The 18,069-nt window shown below is 41.9% G+C and overlaps 1 protein-coding gene across 1 annotated transcript in view; it reads left to right on the forward strand.

Annotated features, from left to right (window-relative positions):
- The window catches only part of PRKCH (protein kinase C eta), a 240,936-nt gene that overhangs the window by 161,922 nt on the left and 60,945 nt on the right, over positions 1-18,069 (forward strand). The window contains exon 10 of the mRNA XM_089687472.1: positions 1,241-1,395. Coding sequence (XP_089543598.1) covers positions 1,241-1,395 — 155 coding nt within the window. The remainder of the gene's footprint in view (positions 1-1,240; positions 1,396-18,069) is intronic.

The following is an 18,069-nucleotide window of genomic DNA, read 5'->3' on the forward strand; positions in this document are numbered from 1 at the left end:
TTATATGTATTAATTTGCTACAGATACTTTGTGAGGTTTTTTTTTTTACAACAAGCTTTACAGGCAAATAAAAAACTGAGGTATTTTGCACAACCCAAAGCATAGGGGAAATCAATAAAAAATAAAGCCCAACTGAACCTTTAGTATAAGTTCACTAAATACATTCCAGATGCATCAAAAGAAAAGGTGTGCATGTCTTTTTGTCTTGTTGCTTTTTTTGTTTGTTTAGAAAGCAGCCAGCTTAGTTGAAAAGGCCTACACCCTGCCAGCAAGGTGCAGAGAGACCCCTTCTATCTTGTGTGGAAGCGGTAGTCTCTTCGCAGAGGTCCAACGCGCTCCCTTTTGAGGTAGACCTGTAGCTCTACAATTAGAAGAGCTCATTTTCCCCGCTGATTGGAGAGCTCTAGCTCTGACTTTTTTGAAACAGAATGCTTTCCCTCTACAGCGGAAGCATTCCAGTAGTTTGAAAAGAATTAGCAATGCCACCTATGACATAATGGGGTTTATTTACTAAAGCTGGAGAGTCCAAAATCAGACTCCCTTCTGCATAGAAACCAATCAGCTTCTAACCTCAGCTTCTTCAATGAAGCTTTGGCAATGAAACCTGGAAGCTGATTGGTTTCTATGCAGAAGTGAGTCTGATTTTGGACTCTCCAACTTTAGTAAATAAACCCCAATATGTCAGCAATGACATCAATGAAGCACTCAAGGTTTAAAGCTTTTAGGTATTTTTAAAAGAAAGTGTTAATATTGCCCGTATAAATAAAAGAAGTAATATACAAAATGAAAAATGTGTGTGATGGGTATTTTTTTGAGCAAACAAACTGAAAAAAAAAGAATTAAAATCCATATAAGTATTATTAATTATTGGATTATTAAAAAAATCCAGTGTTGGCCATAGCTTTGGGAATGTATCCCACAAAGTATATATGGTGTTAACTGATCTAATAAATGCTAAACATGGTACAGTTGCTGACTTACAATCACCCAATTAAAGATTAATATGTAACTAATGGCCATGTGAAATGGACTGTAGTGCCTTTCTGCAAAAAAAAGCACTAAAAAATGCATAGGTGTGAACCAGACCTAAACGTGTCCTATTTCCAGCTACCGACTGCAGGTGCCACAATTACTGTGAGAACACGGATATGAAACAGATGCAGAACAGTTCACTATAATCACTGCATTTTTATTGCATTTGTAATCTTGAATTTTCCTTTATTTCTTTTTTTTTTTCCAGGACCGTTTATTTTTTGTGATGGAATTTGTTAATGGCGGTGACTTGATGTTTCATATTCAGAAGTCTCGACGGTTTGATGAACCCAGAGCCTGCTTTTACAGTGCGGAAATCACGTCTGCGCTCATGTTCCTTCATGAGAAAGGTGTCATTTACAGGTAAGAAGACAAATGATGGCAAAACTGCCGCAGCCAACAGGACGTGCAGCTATTGTATTGCCCACCACTAACATGGTATTCTCCTGCAGTTCTGAGGTCAATAGACTATCAGGGCATGTTAATGTGTTAAAATGTAATGTATCCATGTATAATAGATAATAATATATGTAATTAGGGCAGCCATATTTGTTTATTACCTATACGGGCTCTGCTTTATGCTTCATAGTGTGGTGCAGTGGTTGTATTTTACTTCTCATTCTCACAAAGCAAGTCTGAGTCGTTTGGCTCATTAAAAAAACCATACACTCCTTGTGTGGTTGATATCATATCTCATCAGTTGGAGACTTAACATCGTTTATGCATGTTATTTACATGAAAATGCTGTATATGTTTAGAAACTGCTTCTGGGCACCACCATCTTGGATGTAATGCCAGCAACCCCAGTAGATTCAGAGCTGTCACTCAAGAGCTCAGTAGCCAAGCTTCGGCCCCCTAGCTGTTGCAGAACTTCAATTCCCCTCATGCCTCTTTCTCTGGGAGCCATGCCTGTGGCTGTCAGCTTTGCAAAGCCTCATGAGACTTGTAGTTCCACAAAAGCTTCAATGGGCACGTTGTAAAGACAGTGCCACCTGTAAAATTCAACATATCAAGTTAAGTTTGTTGCGTCCACGAACATATTATGCATTACAATAGCGTTGTGTGTATGGCCATCTTCGGCTGCATGTTTTATTTCAGGTAGATGGTCTGGGGGTGGCAAAACTGCTAATCATCCATTCCTTCTTACCACCCCCATGCCACTTCTGTAAATGAGGTCTTCTGTATTAACAGTTCCCTGCCCCCTCCTGGAAGCCCTTTGAAATGGAACTTAATTACAAAAAGTTTGCAAACTGGCAGGCTTTTGTCTCTTCTGCATTAAAGTATTCTCACCTGCCTGTTTGCTTTGTACACTGGGCTGCGCATTTGTAGCCCAGTTTACCATTTCGGCATCTGCAGAGGTAAATGAACTCCTGTGCATGTGCTTGAGTGACATCTGGGTCCAGCAGATCAAAATCACTGAAGACTGGAACTTGGAAGAAGACCAGCCAAGACATCAGCTGGCCGGCAGGGAGCTCCTGTGCACGGCATCACTGGAGTGGAGGAGAGTATAGTTCTGCTTTAAGTGGGTACTTAATGCCGAGAGGCAGGATAAACTTCCAATCTGTAGACACTGCTATTGGCTGTCACATTGGCCATGGCAGGATGGGTTCCCAATTGCGCTTTTATCACAGCAACCCCAGAGCCCGATTGGATACATATGTGCGGCATGTAGACATTAAGGACCACACGTCCCTGTCACCGTATATGCGGTTTAAGGTTGGCAAGAGGTTAATGCAGATATCGTATGATAATGAATACAGAGTTCTAATAATTTTGTCTTTTTATATCTGTATTGTTATGTAATTATAAAGTGTGAACGTGTTATTAGAACTGATTGTATTACTTCTGACTTTATTCAAGGATAAGCCTGTAATCTTGTTGGTTATTACCTTGCACGCATCACTGTTTGTTATCCTGTCGTGTATCCAGTGACACATAGAGCTATCCTGCTAAATCCACTTAACCTAGTAACACAGATTGATGCCGAGACAAGTGACAACTTGAGTAAGGACATTCCCATACCGGCACTGACAATGTAGTGTTTATACAATATGCAGGATCTGTCTTGTAGGCAGAAAATAGGACAAGCCTGGAATTTGGGAAACAGGATTTCAAATGTGAGATGATGATGTATAGTTCTATAGAAAACACAAGGGGAAAAAAAAGTAATTAATAGCTGTACCAACCGAGGGTGCAGACAATCCAGTGACTACCCAACCACAACTGCTAATTATTTCTTGAGGAATAAATAAGCTTTACTTTTCATGTACTTTGCATCCAGAAAGTATTCACAGCGCTTAACTTTTGCCACATTTTGTTATGTTACAGCCTTGTTCCAAAATGCATTAAATTCATTTTTTACCTCAACATTCTACAAACAATACCCCATAATGACAACGTGAAAGAAGTTCGTTTTGAATCTTTGCAATTTATTAAAAATAAAAAACGAAAATAAAAAATAAACACATGTACATAAGTATTCACAGCCTTTGTCATGACACTCAAAATTGAGCTCTGGTGCATCCTGTTCCCACTGATCATCCTTGAGATGTTTCCACAACTTGATTGGAGTCCACCTGTGGGAAATTTTTGATTGGACATGATTAGGAAAGGCATAAACCTGTCTATATAAGGTTCCACAGTTAACCGTGCATGTCAGAGCACAAACCAAGCCATGTAGTCCAAGGACTTGTCTGTAGACCTCAGAGACAGGATTGTATAAAGGTACAGATCTGGGGAAGGGTACAGAAAAATTTCTGCAGCATTGAAGGTCCCACTGAGCACAGTGGCCTCCATCATCCGTAAATCAAAGAAGTTTGGAACCACCAGGAATCTTCCTAGAGCAGACCGCCCGGCCAAAATGAGCGATTGAGGGAGAATAGAGGTAACCAAGCACCTGATGGTCACTCTGAAAGAGCTCCAGTGTTTCTCTGTGGAGAAAGGAGAACTTTCCAGAAGAACAACCATCTTTGCAGCACTCTACCAGTCAGGCCTGTATGGTGGAATGGCCAGACGGAAGCCACTCCTCAATAAAAGGCAAATATCAGCCTACCTGGTGCTTGCCAAAAGGCACCTGAGGGACTCTCAGACCTAGAGAAACAAAAGTCTCTGGTCTGATGAAACAAAGATTGAACTCTTTGGCCTGAATGCCAAGTGTCATGTCTGGAGGAAACCAGGAACCGCTCACCTCCTGGCCAATACCATCCCTACAGTGAAGCATGGTGGTGGCAGCATCATGCTGTGGGGATGTTTTTCAGCGGCAGGAACTGGAAGACTAGCAAGGATTGAAGGAAAGATGAATGCAGCAATGTACAGACACATCCGTGATGAAAACCTGCTCCAGATCACTCTGGACCTTAGAACTGTGGCAATGGTTCATCTTTCAATAGGACAACGACCCTAAGCACACACCCCACATAACAAAGCAGTGGCTACGGGCCAACTCTGTCAATGTCCTGGAGTGGCCCAGCCAGAGCCTAGACTTGAACCCGATTGAACATCTTTGGAGATATCTGAAAATGGCTGTGCACCGACGTTCCCCATCCAACCTGATGGAGCTTGAGAAGTACTGCAAAGAAGAATGGGAGAAATTGCCCAAAAATAGGTGTGCCAAGCTTGCAGCATCATACTCAAAACGACTTGAGGCTGTAATTGGTGCTAAAGGTGCTTCAACAAAGTATTGAGCAAAGGTTGTGAATAGGTATGTATGTGGGGTTTATTTTTTATTTTTTTAATAAATTGCAAACTTCTTTCATATTGTTATTATGGGGTATTGTTTTTAGAATGTTGAGAGGAAAAATGAATTTAATCCATTTTGGATTAATGCTGTAAAATAACAAAATGTGGCAAAAGTTAAGCTCTGGGAATACTCTCTGGATGCACTGTAAATAATTATAATCATATGTATTTACTCTGTGGGGCTTGAAAGTTAGATCACATACAGTATCAATTGAAAATTTAATTTTTCAGATACAATTCTTTAAATAATCAACTGATTTATCTGTAATACACACGGTTCTTTGACAAGCACACACAGGTTTTCATTCAATTGATTATAAATAATTGATAAAATGGATAAACAAATTGTCATCAAAATCAGTCACTAAATTGATTTAAGTGGTTGTAAAGGTTCAGATTAAAAAAAAAATAAAAAAAAATAACATGTTATACTTACCTGCTCTGTGCAGTGGTTGTGCACTGAGAAGCCTGGATCCTTCTCTTCTTGGGTCCCCTGCTGAGTTCCCCCAGAGCAAGCAGCTTGGAACTCATGAACGGGAGCCAATGGTTCTGCCACTGTGTCTCAGCCAAGGAGGAGGCAGAGAATCAGGTGAGCATCTGCTCTTGTGCACTTCACAGGATCGGGCTGAGGTAAGTATTAGGGGTGCTGACGGGGGAGCTGCACACTGAAGGTTTTGTACCTTCAACCTTTAGAACAACTTTAAATGGGTGGGTTTATGGTTTTCAGTTTATATTAATTTGATCATTTCAGTTGCTTTGGACGATTGATTAAATAATGAAATACTGAAGCTCCCCCCACACTCCGCACCTTTGACCTTACTACCATCGAGGAAGTCTCCAAGATCCTCTCTGATGCCCGCCTCACCACCTGCCCCCTCGACCCTATCCCCTCACAACTCCTACGACCTTCCTCCTCCTCCATCCTACGCTCCCTCACCCACATCTTCAATCTCTCCCTCTCCTCAGGCACTTTCCCCTCCCCTCTGAAACATGCACACATCACCCCCATACTTAAAAAGCCCTCCCTGGACCCCAATGACCCGAACAACCTCAGACCCATCTCCCTGCTCCCATTTACATCTAAACTCCTCGAGCGCCTAGTCTACACCCGCCTATGCTCTCACCTCAACGACAACAACCTCCTCGATCCCCTACAGTCCGGTTTCCGTCCCCTACACTCCACCGAAACTGCCTTACTCAAACTCTCCAACGACCTGCTAACCGCCAAAGCTAATGGCCACTATTCAGTGCTCCTACTCCTTGACCTCTCTGCGGCCTTCGACACAGTCGACCACCCCCTCCTCCTCAAAAAACTACACTCCCTCGGCCTCAGAGACTCTGCTCTCTCCTGGCTCTCATCCTACCTGTCACAACGCTCCTTCAGCGTTACCTATAATGCTACCACCTCCCCCTCACTCCCCCTCTCTGTTGGGGTTCCTCAAGGCTCTGTCCTCGGGCCCCTTCTCTTCTCCATCTACACCTCCTCCCTTGGCCAACTCATACACTCTCACGGCTTCAACTACCACCTCTATGCCGACGACACACAAATCTATCTCTCAACCCCCCACCTCACCCCCTTGGTCTCAGCCCGAATCACACACCTACTGAGCGACATATCAGACTGGATGTCGCTCCACTTCCTTAAATTGAACCTCTCCAAAACCGAATTTCTTGTCTTCCCCCCAGCCCGGACACCACCCCCCATTGATTTCTCCGTCACATCCAACAACGCTACTATCAAACCCGCCCTGCAGGCCAGAGTACTGGGTGTCACTCTGGACTCCAACCTATCCTTCCAGCCCCAAGTCCAATCTTTAACAAACTCGTGCAGACTCCACCTCTGCAACATCGCCAAAATCCGCACGTTCCTAACCCCAGAAACCACTAAACAGCTCATCCACTCCCTCATCATATCACGACTCGACTACTGCAACTCCCTCCTCACTGGCCTGCCTCGCCGCTGGCTATCCCCGCTTCAGTCCATCCTGAATACGGCTGCCAGACTCATTCACCTTTCCAACCGCTCTGTCTCCGCCACCCCCCTCTGCCAATCCCTCCACTGGCTTCCGATTGCGCAACGGATCAAATTCAAAATCCTAACGCTGACGTACAAAGCTGTCCACCATACTGCCCCGAACTACATCACTGACCTAATATCCAAGTACCGCCCAGCACGCACACTCCGCTCCTCACAAGACCTCCTTCTCTCTAGTTCCCTGGTCTCCTCCTCCCATGCCCGCCTCCAGGACTTCTCCAGGGTGTCACCCATCCTCTGGAACTCCCTGCCCCAACCCATCAGATTATCACCTACTCTCCTCTCCTTTAGGCGCACCCTGAAAACCCATCTCTTCAGGGAAGCCTACCCCACTCCCTGCTAACTTGCCAACCTCCTCCACTCTTCCTACCACTCCATCCCCCACAGCTATCTCCTCCTGTGCCACCACCCCCTCCCTCCTAGATTGTAAGCTCGAAAGAGCAGGGCCCTCGATCCCCTCATGTTTTGCATTGTATTGGTATTGTTCTGTCACATGTTCTGTCCCCCTTTGTAATGTACAGCGCTGAGCCAACTATTGGCGCTTTATAAATACTGTATAATAATAATAATAATGATATTGATACATGTTTGGCTTTAGAGAATGCAAGCTTAAACAAGATAGGAAGACACAGAGCAATAAAAACCTGACTGCTCGAACCTTCCTGATTTTGCTATCAAAAGGTGTTTAGTTGCTTTCTTTGTCCCCATCAGAGAGAGATAATATAAATGTTTGTCCTTGTGCAACCCTATAATTTGGACCTGAAAGTGACAGTGTATATCCCCATTAAAATCTGACAGATTTCTAACCATTCTACATTCTATACAAAACTGAAAAGACAACTGCTGTCAGGAGTTGGGATTTAAAGGCTAATTCCAATTTTAGTGCACACGATCGACTGATTGCTATGACTTACTGTACTTTATCTCTTGTTGTACTCACATAGAACATGAGGACTGGATATTGTATTGTAAAACTTTACCACCAAACAATCGTCCTTTTGTCTTTGACCCCATTTGACTTGCCAGCATCAGCCAAACACTACACCCATTCTGTAAACAGCTGGAACTGATGATTAGGTACATAACATGTAGATAAAGCTATAACTGCAACCACATTGGCAAGGTTAATCTGAATTGTATTTCTCATAGATAACATGCTGAAGCTTGCATTTCTCTTTGTATTGCTAACAATGCTTGGAGAGACAGAACTGTTTTAAAGGAAACTTACCAAAAAAAAAAACCATGGAGGCTTCCAATGTTTACCTTCTTTTTGTAAATGCTCACTGCCTAGGTGTGTCTGTCTTCATACCTAGAAAAAAAGTATGGTAATTAAACCACCTGTTCTGCATACTAATTTTGACATGTATAAGTGTGTTTGTGGATAGGGCTCTGCTAAAAACAGCAAAATAAAAGTGGTTGGGCAATTAAATGACTTACAAGACCAGTTCCAATTTCCCCAACATTAAACTGCAAGAAGTGTAGATAAGCAACCAAAGACATTGGATTGCTATGTAGACTAACTTCACTGGATGAGCCTTGTTGATTGAAACTACCATAATGAATAGGTATTGTACAACAGGCACTTAATCCAATGCCCCAGGGCCTGTACAGACAAATCATGTATGTTGCTTTAAAATAAAACTTCAACTAAAAATAGCAAGATAAAATTGATTAGCCCATTAAAACGGAAAATAACTGAACTAGTATTTTCTGCAATAATCACCTGCAATCCAGACAGTTTTTTCTGCCTCTAGATGTCCTCCATCTCATCAGTGTAGCCCTCTTCTGGGAGGGGTTCAGAGAAATAACCCCCCCAAACAAGATATTGTGCAAAACCTGTAAGTAAATACGAGAATCAGAACATTCACTAAGTGAAAGAGTGGGATTGATAATAAAGTTTGCAGTGCCTCCACCCAGGACAGGATCTCTGTTAGTAATCTAATCCGTGATTGGGAGCAGAGGAACCAGCACATATCATTAACCATAAGTATACAGATGCACAGGGGTGGACTGATAACTCATGGGGCCCCCTGGCAATAGGGGATCATGGGGCCCCTGTGTCCTTGCCCAAACTCAAAAAAGCCTGTGAAAAAGGTACCAGGGGCATCTCATGGGGCCCCCTACTGACCTCGGACACCTCCCGAGTTTCCAAATGGTCAGTCCGCCCCTGCAGATGCAAACCAGTGTGGAAATTCTACAAGCTTTATAAATGAAGAGATTATTAATGGCACATACATCCAATGTACAAATGGGTATCATCAGCAGAATCCAACAACAGTACTTGTGGAATTGTGCTTAAACTGTATACCCGAGTATATATAGTATATACACCTGTTCAATTGCTGGGTAACACAAATTGCTAAACAGCCAATCACATGGCAGCAACTCAATGCATTTAGGCATGTGGACGTGGAGAAGATGACTTGCTAAAGTTCAAACAGAGCATCAGAATGGAGAAGAAGGGGATTTATGTGACTTTGAATGTGGCATGGTTGTTGGTGCCAGACAGGCTAGTCTGAATATTTAAAAAAACTGCTGATCATCTGGGATTTTAATGCTCAACCTTCTCTAGGGTTTACAGAGAATGGTCTGATAAAGAGAATATATCCAGTGAGTGTCAGTTGTGTGGACGAAAATGCGTTGTTGATGTCAAAGGAGAATGGGCAGACTGGTTCGAGATGATAGAAAGGCAACAGTAACTCATGTCAGTTTGGACCAGAATCTGAGGAATGTTTCCAACACCTTGTTGAATCTATGCCACAAAGAATTCAGACTTTTCTGAAGGCAAAAGAGGGGTCCAACCCGGTACTAGCAAGGTGTATAGCAATAAAGTGGCCAGTGAGTGTAGATATTAATAGAGATACCATCAGATGAATGTTGCTGCAAAGTTCAGTTGCTGGGGCCCTTGAGGATGATCACACTGTTTGTGATTGGGACTGTTTTGTTCTGTGGAGCTATTTAACTCCCGAGTAATTAAAAAAATCTTTTGGCTGATAAAATTTTTTTGTATTTGAGCTGGAAATGTATTTGCTTGTCTGGAATTTACATACAGTGGCTGGTGGGGTAGCCATTGAAAGTGTTTTTCTTGTGGTCATACTCTTGGTATCTCTGTGTTCATATACGAGGGGCGTTTAAGTCAAACCGGGACTTATAATGTTACAGGTATAAAAAGGGATGCTAGTGTGGAAGTACTACAAGCAGTAGTAAGTGGCCGGTGTATCCTATTACTGATAGGCGGCACACATCTCGCGGGTCAGTCCAGAGACCGTCAATCAAGATGGCAGACAACAATGTTAGTGCATACATGGAACAGCGTGTGGTGGTCACGTTTTTTGTGAACAAAGGCATAAAACCTGCAGATATCTACAGAAGCCTTCAAGCACAGTACGGTGATGAGATGCTCAGCCACAGTAAGACATTTGAATGGTGTAAACTTTTCAAAGATGGTCGTACATTTGTCAGGGATCATCCCAGCCGTGGTGGTTCCCAGCCCACAGCAGTCATTCCTGTGAGCATTCAGCACATGGAATGCCTGATCCTGGATAATCTTTCTGTGGGAATCTTGAACACGATGATGAAGTGAAGCAAGCTGTCCTAGAATAGTTGAGGTGCACTGAATGCTACGATAAGTGTATAAATGTAGCAGGGGAGTATGTAGAAAAATAAATTCAGTTTCCAGTCCTTGAAATTTGTTTTTACTATATAAACACCATTGCTGAGGATTATTGTTACAGAAACTAGCGCTGATGCTGGGGGTCATTACTCCCACTACTGACACCAATGCTGTGGGTTAGTATTGTGCAGACTGGCACATATGCTGGCAGTTATTATTATGGAAATGGACTCTGATGTGAAAGGGTGGCTCCTGATATTAAGGGGGCCCTTGATACAAGGGGTGTCCTGGTTTTAGGGGCCACTGCTGTGAATGGAACTCTGATGTGAAGGGATGACTCCAGATGTGAAAGGGGGACTTCAGATATAAAAGGGAACTAAATATACTTTAGTACTGGCAACAAATATTCCTCTGCCCCTGACTGTATCTGAGTGTATATATGGCAGGATTTTTTCAATTAAATGGAGGTTATGTAAGGGGGTCTCTTACGCATGGTAATTACGCAGTATTTTGAGGATACAAGATTAAAGAGTTCTCTAATTATTCATTTTAAACAGTCCTAAGTTGTGATTTATTGTTTAATTTTGTTCTTGTGTTTTAGTTTACATGGATGACGAAAGTGGCGGGGGGGGAGGGGGGGGTCAGGAGGAGACAATATATATTGTGTGTGTGTGTGTGTGTCACCACAGGAGCCTCTTGATATAATGGGTTTTCTGCTCTGCCACGTCTTTTTAGGTTGCTTGATTCTCTCTGACACACCTTGTTATAGGTTGAAGGCAACTCTCCTGTGTAACTTAAAGTTAATTGAAAAATCTGTGAACTGCGCCATAGAAAATTTATATAATCAGTGCAGCAGCTGCCAATAAGAAGCAAACAAACTCCCGATTTTAACCACAAACAAGTAACAGTGCTAGCTCTGTTTTTTCTGTGATAATGTGACAATTACAAGAATAAAACAAAGTAACATATTGTGCAAACATCAATCCATTAATATAAACAAAGAAAAATCTAAGTGGTATGCATCCAAATTCAATAATATGTCCCATAAATTCAATTTAAAAAATATGAAATACGAAGTGCTTAATACGAAGATTAGTGCTGGAACAGAGCAAATCCAAAGTCCAGTGTCTAATCAGTGCATTAGTCCTTTGATTAGCGGTTTAATGTGCTTCACCACCAATCTTACTTGAAGATGCTGAAGTTAGAAACTGGCTACCATGCACAGCTGCACCAGAGTTTGCACACTCCAGTTTTGTTAAATCAACCCATAGTAACCCTGTAATACTTTATTTTATTTATTACAGGTACTTGTGAGTATGTGTGTTTGTGCATATATATATTTATATATATATATACTGTATGTTCACATCAGTCCCTAACCCTCAAGGAGCTTACAATCTACAGTCTAATACCCAATCAAAGAATGTGTCTTGGAGTGCACTCTGTAGTGATACCCTCATATGTGGGTATGTGTAAGTGTTCCTGAACAAGGTACCCCTAAAAAGTGTTTGCTTGATACCTAGTGCATAATGTGCAATGTTAAGCTTGATGGCGTTGGGGCCTATCTGTGAGGTGGTGCACGTATATTTGTCCCTTTTAAGACTGTGCAATGGGTGGCTGATGTGCTGCTGAATAGGGAGCAGTCTGTATTGGTTTTAACTGCACAGTAAGGGATTAAGCTTGATAGTCCTGTTCACCACTCCTGGTTTGCAACAGGTCCTGTCCCATATGCTTGGCGGTCTGTTGTCCCAGAATACTTGGTCTTCACAATCCGGTCCTCATGAACAGGTCCTCACTGATGTATGCGCATACACAGCAACGGGTCTCTTCAGCTCTGGTCCCATGATATAGTGACTCTCTGTGGCTCAGTCTCTCAGCTCTCAGCTTGCTGGTTAATTGTTTATAGAGACAAGTTTCATTATTGGTAATTTGTTATAAGGCTGTCTGATTGTGAGCGGTTTGCTGCCCAGTTCTTGGGAATAATTCATTATTAACCTGTAACATGAGTATTTCTTTAGAATATATCTTGGTGATTTATTGTTATATAATCACTTTAATAGATAGGAGTAATGACACTCAGTATGATAGAGCAGAAGATATGTCGTAAGCAGGAAAGATGATTACTTCTGTTCATCACAAGCCTTTAGCAGTTGTCAAAATCCTTGCTGTAGTGGATATAAACTTTAATCAGATTAAAGTGTATTGATAGTGTGCAAAGCACAGAAACCGATAACAGCCAATCATTTCAAGTTACTAATGTCAGATCCGTGGGAGATGGGTGGGTGTCATTGACTTGAACACAAATTGACAAATTAAGAGCAGCTGTTATGTCCATGCAATAAGAGAATAAATAGGTGTTCTTGGTTTTATCTATTGTTGTTCTATGGTAGTTCTCACTATGTAACAATGGGCGAGTTATATTCAAAATTTAAAAAACAAAAATAACCATAATAGATAGTATAAGATGCACATGTCTAAATTACTTTCCTTCACTTCAGTAAAAGAACCATAAATATTGAGATAGGATTTGCCTCTGGAAGTGACAGGGTGATTCAAGCAATCCAAAGGCACTGCATCCCAATTGACATGAATGGGACTGCCTGCACAGGGATGCATGGAACATTTGTGCTCCACCATGCAGGAGAACACAGCTCTGTCTTGAGTGTACACTTTGATACACCTGTGTGAAGGAGGCCATAGATACAGTGGAGAAGTAAGAGTAGACACCCAGGCACAGTAGGTCAGTTATTCGCAGGATTACAGGGGAAAATAAAGGGAAACAATTAATAATAATGCCCGCATCTCAGCTAAAGACTGGTAAGCTACAATATATTAAGGACCCATTCACATCTTTTCATTATGAGGTGCTTCAGGAGTGTGCATTGTAGTTTCCTGTGCCGGAAAAACTGATGTGTGTCTGATTTTTTTTTTTTGCGTTGGCAGCCCATTGATTTGAGTTTGAATGGGCTGTCTTATAGCAATGCAAATTAACTCCCAACATAATCCACGTTAATGCAAGACATTAGAACAGGCAGGTGTTAGTCACTTTCAGAGGATAGGTTAACATCTATGCAGTTTCCCTGTGGCTGCATTTGTGCGGGCACAGCAGCCCATTCATTCGAATGGGTTGCTGTACCAATGGAAAATGCGGGGGAAAAGGTCCCTGTACCATTTTCAAAATTACAGTCGCCGGAAAACCACATAGTGCTAGGCCTTCCCCAGCTTAGGAAAACATACAGTGCATGGGGGTGCCATTAAGAATATATGGTACCCCTGCACATCTGCTAACAGCAGCACATTTTTAGTGAAGGAAAGGATGTGATTTACACGCAGTCCTACACCTGCATATAGTGTGAATATAGCCTCATTACAGATAAGTGTGACCTGAGATTGCAAATGGTGCCAACATCTCAGTCAAGACATGTATCCAAAGAAGAAATCTGTGTCAGACACATATTTATAATGGGTTTTTTTTGTGCATTCTGCTGATAGACCTGATTCATACAGAGAGATGGAACAGGTTATGTGATTTTCTTATTGGGATCATTGGATTTCTCAGTGATCAGCACATCCGTTCATATTTGTATCCTGACTTCCACATACTATTGCTGTGAGCTGTTGAGAGGCAGCTCATGAATACAAAGTATCCTCAATCAAGAATGTTTCAAACGCAAAAGTAAAATGAAATGCAAAAACATGAAACACTTTAGTTGATTCATCCAGTTCCATTCTTACAGCGGCTTGCCCTGGGCTGTCATTTGAGACTTTGTAGGCCGTGCTTCAACATGCTGGGTGGTGTGACGGCTGCTTCTACCTTAGACTTGAGCAGCCAGATCTGGTTTGATTAGTCAGGTAATTTCTTGTCAGATTCTGAGTTTATACACCCAAATTAAGGTGATTTATAACTGCTTCCCAAAGACTGGAATTTGTTAATACTCATCCATTCATTGAATACGTGTACAACTGCAAGTCTACAAAGAGTTGACAGCAACACGCACTGCGTGGACGCATACAGAGTAGCAATTTTAATTCTGGCTGCAAAATTTGCCAGACAGGATCACCTGTCAATCCTGTCCATTGAGATCGGTGGGGGGCCACACTGCAACTGCAGTTGCAGCACAATAAAGCAATGTAAAATTGCCGCTCAGCAAATAGAACCACATCCACTACTTAGGACAGTTGGAGTTGCGCAGTGTGAGTCTTTGAACCCTTCCGCCCCTTATCTCCCCTTGCTGTGCCATATTACCGTCCTGAGGATCATTTGCCCTTATGCTGCCCTGTGGACTACTTCCCTTCGCTGTCCATATTTGCACTGCATGGACTGTTAACCCTTGCTGTGCCATATTATTGACCTGATAGCTGTTTATCCGTGCTGTGTCATATTGCTGCTCTGTGGACTGTCTCTATGCTGTGTCCTATTGCTACTCTGTGGACTGTCTCTATGCTGTGTCCTATTGCTACTCTGTGGTCCTGCCTGGCAAATTTTGCAGCCCAAGTTAAAATTGTCATTCTATCCAGCAGCAGAAGATACAGTTCTCATTGTCCTAAATCACCAGTGTGAATGTGGCCTTGAAAAGTATTCTATATAAAGAGTAAGCGAGACAAAACACAGCTCTGTCCAATCCTATGTACACAATGTTCTGTTTTATATGACCACAAGTGCGGTGAGGGGATGTTTGTGAGTGGCATAGACCTAAAAGGCCAACAGCTGCTGTGTTCAGCATATCAGTAGTAGTAGTTGTGTATGTCACTGGGCACTTAAAGAGCTGAAAGATCAGGATCCCCTCCATGAATAGTTCAACACGGTCCTAAGACAATCTTATGTAAGTTAAAGGTGGTATACCCTGCCTGCATACTTATAGTGTGCTTGCATACCTGAGATGGGCAAGAAGACTTCTGTCTTTCTCATGGACATCTGGGGGAGGTCGGTAAAACAAGGCGACTGAACCACAGTTTTAACGCATACCCCCATATGGATACCCACCTGGGCTGTAGACATGCCATGCCCATGGCAATTTTTAATTCGGGCAACAAAATTTGACAGGTGGGGCCACCTGTCAAACCTGCCCATTGAGATCAATGGGGCCAGACTGCAACTTCAAGCTAAACCATTGGCTCACAGTTGCAGCGCAATCATGCCAATGTAAGGTCCTACTTCTTCAGGGTTGGGCGAAAAGCATACCCTTAGATGCACTTTTTTTGGTCACTTGTTGGTTTTTGTTTTTGCGTGCCACTGCGGAAAAAAAAATTATGTGAAGACAGCTTCCTGATCATGTGATAATGGACACATGATCCGAGAACCTGTCTTGCAGGGACCCAATTGCAAACAAAGACTGGAGGCTGTTGGCAACAACTCAACCAGTGTACTGGGAGTGTGCAGTACAAAACATCAGAGGCACATGGAATGCATATGTGCGGCAGCTGGGCACTAAAGTGATTGGAAAGCCAATTTATATTAAAATAAAAAAATGTTAACCTTTACCTGCTCTTTCCAATGGTATTGCACAGAGGAGCCCCTTACCTCCTGTTCTGGAGTCCCCTGCTGATGCTCTCCTCCGGGTATGTTTGCTTAGGGGGCACCTGTGTGGCCACACTCCCAATCCATAGACACACACAGCACCAGTAAGCCCTGCCCCCTCCCACATCTCACAAATGTTTAACTGACAGCAGCAGGAGCCTATGGCTCCCACTGCTTTCACAGTCTCCTGTCAGACCAGGAAGAGAGGAGAGAGGTGCTGGAGCTGGGACAGCACTGGATCATGATAGGAGGCAGGTAATTGTTTAGGAATTAGGGGAGTGGTGGACAACTAGACAAATAGGAGTTTTTGACCTTCATACAGAAAATGCATGAATGTAAAAAATCTTTTTTACTTTAGAACCACTTTAAGGTCTACCCACCATATGACCATAGCAGGTGTCAAGGCGTGTGACAGTGAAAATGCACAAGTGCAGCTGCCAGACATGACAGAGTGTTGTCACCCTATGAAGGATAGTGCTTGAACAATGGCCACCTTTTCAGAATCAGCTACAGACTTAAAGATATTGAAAATAACTTGAAATCCCCTTAATGTGTTAAACTAAAACTATAGGCAATCATAGCGTACACCAAGCACGTCACTAGGCACACAGTTAACCCTTTGATCACCCTAGATGTTTAACCCCTTCCCAGCCAGTGTCATTATTACAGTGTCAGTGCATATTTTTAGCACTGATCACTGTATTAGTGTAACTAGTTCTCACAAAGTGTCTGTAAAAATGTTAGCCGCAATATCGCAGTCCCACAACAAGTCAGTGATTGCTGCCAATTACTAGTATTAAAAAAAATAAATAAAAACAATTCAAGTATATGTCCCATAGTTCGAATACACATTATAGCTTTTGTGCAAACTAATCAATATACACCTATTGGGATTTTTTTTACCAGAAATATGTAGAACACATTTTGGCCTAAATTTATAAAGAAATTAGATTTTTAAAATTTTTTTATTGGATATGTTTTATAGCAGAAAATACAAAATATTGGGGTTTTTTTGTTGTGTTTTTTTCACAAAATTGTCAGTATTTTGTTGTTTATAACGCAAAAAGTAAAAAACACAGAGGTGATCAAATACCACCAAAAGAAAGCTCTATTTGTGGGGAAAAATGACATAAATTTCATTTATGTACAGCATTGCATGACCATGCAATTGCCCGTTAAAATAACGCAGTGATACATTGTAAAAAATGGCCTGGTCAGGAAGGGGGGTAAATCTTCTGGAGGTCATGTCATTAAAGTATAATAAAAGACAAAGGTTTTTTTTTTCTAGTTTTAGATTAGAGAGGGATTAGAACACCTGTCGGGTTTTTTTTTTTTTTTTTTTCTGTCCTTTTCCCCTTTGTGGAGATTCAACGTATTTGTTTTGTTTACCATTATCACTGAAAGTAGGGGAAAAAACCCTTACATTTTGGATTGTCCCCAGAATACGAATAGAGTGGATATCTTCCAATGGGGACATTAGTTCTGGTGACAACCAGGGATTCTCTCACTTTGGATTTCCTCTCACTTCTTTAGTGAAAGGAAACCCAATACTGTCCCTAAAAATGGAACAGTGCAATGGCTAAATGGTTAGCACTTCCGCCTGACAGTACTAGGGTCGTTGGTTTGAATCCCAACCATGGTGCCACCTTCCTGGAGTTTGCATGTCTCCCTGTGCCTGCGTGGGTTTCTTCCAGGAACTCCAGTTTTCTCCCACACTCCAAAGACATGCTGGTAGTTAATTGGCTCCTGTCTAAATTGTCCCTAGTATGTGTATGTATGAATGTGAGTTAGGGACCTTAGATTGTACACGGCTTGAGGGTTAGGGACTGATGTGAATGTACAAAATATATGTAAAGTGCTGTGTAAATTTATGGCGCCATATAAGTAAATAAAGACTATAAAAAAAAATAAATGACAGTGGTTATAACCCCTCATTACTCCATCCAATATGGACATAAAAGTTTTGACTTTAGTTCTACTTTAAAGCTTATGAGAGTTAGTTATTTGGTATACATATACTTATTGATTTGGGAAACATCAGTGCTTTTACTTTAAGAAAATGTATAAAAGTAATTGACAATAATTGCAGAGTTGACTGTGAAATGCCAGCAATGTAAACACTTGGGATGATGA

The sequence above is a fragment of the Staurois parvus genome, unplaced genomic scaffold (assembly GCF_062004578.1).
Source record: "Staurois parvus isolate SC_StPar_1 unplaced genomic scaffold, SC_StPar_1.0 ptg000426l, whole genome shotgun sequence".
In the NCBI taxonomy this organism is placed as follows: Eukaryota; Metazoa; Chordata; class Amphibia; order Anura; family Ranidae; genus Staurois; species Staurois parvus.